Source organism: Pteropus vampyrus, unplaced genomic scaffold, assembly GCF_000151845.1.
Source record: "Pteropus vampyrus isolate Shadow unplaced genomic scaffold, Pvam_2.0 Scaffold56, whole genome shotgun sequence".
NCBI lineage: Eukaryota > Metazoa > Chordata > Mammalia > Chiroptera > Pteropodidae > Pteropus > Pteropus vampyrus.
In genome coordinates, this window is record NW_011888837.1 from 1,433,951 (window position 1) to 1,440,042 (window position 6,092).

Consider the following 6,092-nt stretch of genomic DNA (forward strand, 5'->3'; position numbering starts at 1 on the left):
AAACTGAGGTTCAGTTAAGAAGTAATTCATATAGACTACTTTTGTTCATGCAAAGTGCTCTTTATTTTCAAAGTGTCTTAGCTCAGGCTATTCTAACAAAATATCATAGACTGGGGGCCTTAAACAGCATTTATGTTCTCATCATTCTGGAGACTAGAAGTTTGAGAATAGGGTGCCAGCATGGCCAAGTTCTTGGTGAGGGTTCTTTTCCTGGTTTGTATGTAGCCAGCTTCTTACAATGTGTTCACATGGCCTTTTCTCAGTGCATGCATGGGAGAGACATCTTTCTCTCTTCCTCTTTTATAAATCCCATTGTGTGAGCAACACCCTCATGACCTCATCTAAATTATTTCCCAGAGGGTGCATCTCCTAATACCATCATGTTGGGAGTTAAAGCTTCAACATGTGATTGGAATTCTAATTTTCTTCCTATTTTATTCATTTAAAGGGCATTATTGTATAAGGGTTCATTGAACTGTGGAACAACACTGCTAGGGTTCAAATTCTTAATATGATGTTAACTAGCTATGTGTCAAGGCATGTGATATGTATTTGTTACCTAGTCTGTATCCTGAGGAGAATAATAAAGACTTCAAAAGCCTATTGAAATTAGAGATGTTAATAGATGCAAAGCACCTATTACAGTACCTAGAATTTTGTAACCACCATATGACTCTGATATTATTACTAGTATACTGAATAAAGATCTCTGGAGATATTAATAAAAATAATTGGGAAACATTGATTATTCCCTGGATATCATTTAGGAAAGTTGTATCAGTCTTGATTTCATGCCTTTCTGTTTATATTTTCAGTAAAATTTAAAAAAATCTTTTCAAAGACTTACTGTTCCATTTCTTTATCAGGATGGCCATTTGGAAGCACGATGTGCAAAATCAGTGGATTCGTCCTGGGAATATCAGTTGCAGCTTCAGTCTTTACTTTGGTTGCAATAGCAGTGGATAGGTAAGTCAGCACCAAAATCTGAATCCAGAAAAATGGGCATGTCTGCAACTAATCCACCTAACCAGAGAAAACTGTATAATCTACTAAATTGTGGGTTTATATGCCAAAATTATTGTATCCATAATATCTACTTTCACATGCAAGGTGTGCACATGTACACACAGACACACATATACACATACACTAAAGTTTCCATAAATAAAAAAGAAAATTACTAAATGTCCATATTTTAAAATTAAATAATCAGGAATGATACGTGTCTTCATTCAATCTGCTATACCAGGATACTATAGATAGCATGGGTTAAACAGCAGACATTTATTTCTCACTGTTCTAAGGCTGGGAATTCTAAGATCAGGATGCCAGTAGATTCAGTGTCTGGCGAGAGACCTCTTCCTGGTTTGCAGTGGGGGTGTGGGGGATGGGCAGGAGAGCCTCTTCTTGTTGTATCCTCACATGGTAGAGAGCTCTAGCCTCTTCTCTCTTTTTAGAAGTGCACCGATCACATCATGAGGACTCCACCTACATGTCCCTATCAAAAACCTAATTACCCCTAAATGTCCCGCTTCAATATACCATCCCAGTGGAGTTTAGGGTTTCAACATATAGATTTTTTGGGGGGGGGATACAAATATGCAGTCCAAAACAGTATAATTTTATTATTTTCACACTAGAATCTTGAATTTTCTAATAGAAGTGTCAATGTGCTGAAATATATCTGAAATTTTACATATATATATGGAGAGAGAGATTAAAACTATGAAATGTAATAGAATTGTTGACATCAAAAAAACTTGGTAGATTCTATTTTTAATATTAATCTATTTGCATCATTATTTATAATGTTTTAATCTATTTCCAAGAACTTATCATATAGATCTAGTTTATTTGGTTTACAGGTAAAAAATAGAATTTAAACATATGCTAATCATTATATGCTAAAGATATATTTTTACATTAAATTTACAAATTTATTATATCCTGTTACTATTATTAAATTATTTTTATATACTAATTTGTTTATAATAATACTTATGCTAACTTTAGTAAGTAGAACTATACATTTTTTGATGTGAATGTTTAAAATAAATTTTATCCTCATATAATTATACATGTCATCTTTACAGTGAATAAAACCTATAAAATCCTTTTTTACTTTCTACTTGAATCTTGAGCTTTTCAGGTTTACTTCCATATTACATTTAGTATTAAATGTCCCTAAATTCCTTTTTTTATTATTTCTAGAATGCCTCCCAAACAGAGATTTAGAAATAAACATTGCTCTTCATTTTAAAAAGTAAATGAGGTTATAATAATAAATAAATTGTGTTATATTTATTTGTTGAATAACTATAAAATGGTTAAAATTAGTGAGCTAGGTTGAAATATATCAAAATGCATCTCAAAAGCATACAATCTCAAAAAAGAAGTTACATAATGATAAATATAATATAGTGCCATTATATAAAATTTAAAATATTATAGATACAGACCAGTACTATAAAAGCGTTAAAAAATGTGATAGGAGGGATATACATCAACTTCAGGATTTCTGTGAAAAGAGGAAGATGACTGGGATTAAATAAATCTACCAAAAAAATTTTACCTGTATCGATAATATTTTACGTTTTCAAAAAACTAATGAAAATATGGACCATGCGGTGACTGACGGTTTAATTCACACTATTACTGCCCGTCATCCCACCCATACATCACTTCTCTATAATTTCAGTCATCTATTGTTAAATAACAAGTCACATTCCAAAACAAACTACTTAGTACCTTAAAATGGCAACGGTATTTATTATGCTCCTGAATTTGTGATGTGGGCAGATTCAGCAATATAGCTTGTCTCTACTCCACTCGACATCAGGTAGGGGGAAGGGTGCTCCAGGGTCGGGGCTGAAGGCTCTCTCAGTCTCTTGGTGTTTAGGCTGGGAAGACTTGAACAATTAGGAGATAGTAGTGGGGCTTCTTAGGTACTATATCTCCACATGGGCTCTACGGCATGGTAGCTTTAAGGTGGCTGGACTTCTTACATGTCAGTCCAAGGCTCTGAATGTCTGTGTCCTAAGAGAGAACACCAGTGAAATTCATGCAGTATCATTTCTACGTTCAATTTATTAGAAGCAAGTCATTAAGGCCAGTTCATATTCAAGTGTAAGGCACTAGAATTTGGAAGGACTGTCAAAGAATTTGGACATGTTTTAAAGCCACCACACCTTCATCTCTGTCTAAACTACTTGTACTTGAGTGCTTTTCTGAGAGTCAGCTCTTAGAAGAAGCCAAACTCCAAACAAACTTCCAAACCTATTTCTCCAGACTAAGTCTTTCTCCTGAATTTCATAGTTATGTTCAAAACACTTGCTAGATGACTTCATCTGTACATCCAATAACAAGCACCTCAAACTAAATATGCCCTGAGTTGAATCTATCTTCACTACCAGTCCCATATAAAAATCGGAATAAAAAAATCAGCTCCTTTTCTCATGTTCCCCAGTCAGTGAATGTCAGGATCACTTACCCAATTCAAGTGAAAATGTTGAGATTTATTCTCGAAACCATCTCTCTTTCACTTCTATCTTATCGCTCTGGATGCTAACTGGTCCCAAACCAGCCTTCATCCTTTGGTACTTGAGCTAGAATACTGAGATTTTTTTTTTTTTCCTAACTGGCTGTAATGATTAATGTTATGTGTGAACTTGACTAAGTCACAGGATGTCCAGATATTTGGTCAAACTTTATGGTTGAGTATTTGTGAGGGTGTTTTTATGGTTTACTTTGGTCAGACTTTATCGTTGGGTATTTGTGAGGGTGTTTTTGATGAGACTGAACCAAAAGAATCAAGTAAGCAAACTGAGTAAAGAAGAGTGTCTTCCCTAAAACAGGTGGCCCTTATTCAATCAGTTGAAGGCCTGAGTAGAACAAAAAAGCTGCAAGTAAGAGAAAACTCCTGCCTGATTTTTGATTTTGGATATCAGTCTTTTTATGCCTTTGGACTTGAACTGAAATATCAGTTTTTCTTGGGTCTTGAGCATGTGGCTTTCGGACGAGAGCTTATATCATTGGCTCTGCCGGTTCTCAGGCCTTCAGACTTGAACAGGAACTACACCAATGGTTCTCCTGAGTCTCCATTTTTAGTCTCCATTTTGCCAACTGCAGATCTTGAGACTTCTCGACCTCCATAATAGCACGAGTTAATTTCTTATAATAAATGTCTTTTAATATATTTATATACATTGTTGATTCTGTTTCCCTGGAGAATCCTGACTAATGCACTGGCCAACTCCAAACTCTAGCATAATTTTAGCATAATTACATAATATTTCTATTGACTATTTCCTGGCAGGGAGCATTTCCTATCTTGTTCATCTTTGCCTTTCTGAATATACATATGTATATTTGTTGAATGATTAAATTATAAAAATTTGAGTCCTTAATAGTCGGTTTACAAAAAGAGCAAAATACCTAGAATTGTGCTGATGAAGTTACCCATAATTTAAGGGCAAATAAATGGGAGGATTCACTGATCAGAAGACTATATGAAAACTTGGAAATTAAGACAGAAGACCTTATACATGCAATTAAGTAGTTTCAAAGAAGGCGAACAGAACAGAGTTCAAGCTAACTAGTCATTATATGAAGATATGTCAGATAAATTAATTTGAAGTTGCTGCTAGACCACTTAGAAGCTCTAAGTTTTCTTACCTGCAGATCTGGAAAGTAATAATTTTTAAAACATTTCAGTTTTATAGAGTAATCATAAAAATCAAGAAAGATTAAATAGATGATAGTATTTGAAAAATATAAAATGTTATACAGTTACATAATGGTGTGATTATCTTATAATAAACATAGTAAATATCAGTAATAATAACATCAAGAATCACAATAACAAGATGGAAGTAAAATGAATCAGACTTACTCTATATACTAATATTGAATTTCCAGAGGACACAGACCGGTGGGAACACACATTATCAGAATTCATAATGGAAACTCTTAGACTCTTAGCTCTGAAAGAAACCATCAAAACACTTAGTGTCTTAAAACAATAATGCTTTAATATTTCTCATGATTCTATGGATGGCTGAGTGCCTCTGGGTGTTTCTCCTGCTCACTTATTGTAGCTGACATCACTCGTGCTGCATGCAGCACTACCCTGGGAGCTAAACAGGGCTGGAGCATCCTAGATGGCCAGCCTCTCATCCTCAAGGTCTTTCTCCACATAGCCTCTCATCGAATTCAAGCTTCTTTACCACCTGGTAGCTGGTTTTCAAGAGGAAGCATACTGAAAAGACAAGCTCCAATGTGCAAGTGCATAAAAAGTTCTCTTTGTCATGTTTGCTAATGTCCCATTGGCCAGGGCAAGTTACGTAGCCAAGCACATGATAATACGGGAGAGGACCACAGAAGGGCATGAAGAAGAGCTTAAGAATATGGGCTCTGAAGCCAAACTACTCGTGTAAAAAAACATAATTAGGGGCAAGATTTTTATCTTTTCTAAGTTTTTTTTTCTTTCTGTTTTTAAATGGCGAAGCTTAAAGAGATAATCCATGCAAACCAGTGGAATGGAGCCTAGAACAGAGTATTAAATGTTTGGTTTCAACATATACTAGTTACCATTATTACTTTTATTAATAATAGTGTCTGGTGTACTCTACTTATTCATATTTTAAATGAAAAGTTATATCAGTGATGGAAAGTGGGAGTGCATGCCTTTCTCCTACTAATGGTAGCTTTCTATGTTTCTGAGAGGCATGTGGAAATTACTTGAATTTAATTCACAATTCAGGAGTTTTGAGGCAGTGCCTCACTGATATTTGCCTTTAATTGCAGGTTTTGGTGTGTCGTTTACCCTTTTAAACCAAAGCTTACTATCAAGACAGCATTTGTCATTATTATAATAATCTGGGTCCTGGCCATTGCCATTATATCTCCATCAGCAATCATGTTACATGTACAAGAAGAAAAATGTTACCGAGTGAGACTCAACTCCCAGAATAAAACCATTCCAGTCTACTGGGGCCAGGAAGATTGGCCAAGTAAGGAAATGAGAAAGATTTATACTACAGTGTTGTTTGCCAATATCTACCTGGCTCCCTTGTCCCTCATTGTCATCATGT

General features: G+C 34.9%; 1 protein-coding gene across 1 annotated transcript in view; it reads left to right on the forward strand.

Moving 5' to 3' along the window:
* The window catches only part of NPFFR2 (neuropeptide FF receptor 2), a 60,302-nt gene that overhangs the window by 53,138 nt on the left and 1,072 nt on the right, over positions 1-6,092 (forward strand). Inside the window, exons 3-4 of the mRNA XM_023530851.1 lie at positions 867-966; positions 5,806-6,090. Of these exons, the coding sequence (XP_023386619.1) occupies positions 867-966; positions 5,806-6,090 (385 nt within the window). The remainder of the gene's footprint in view (positions 1-866; positions 967-5,805; positions 6,091-6,092) is intronic.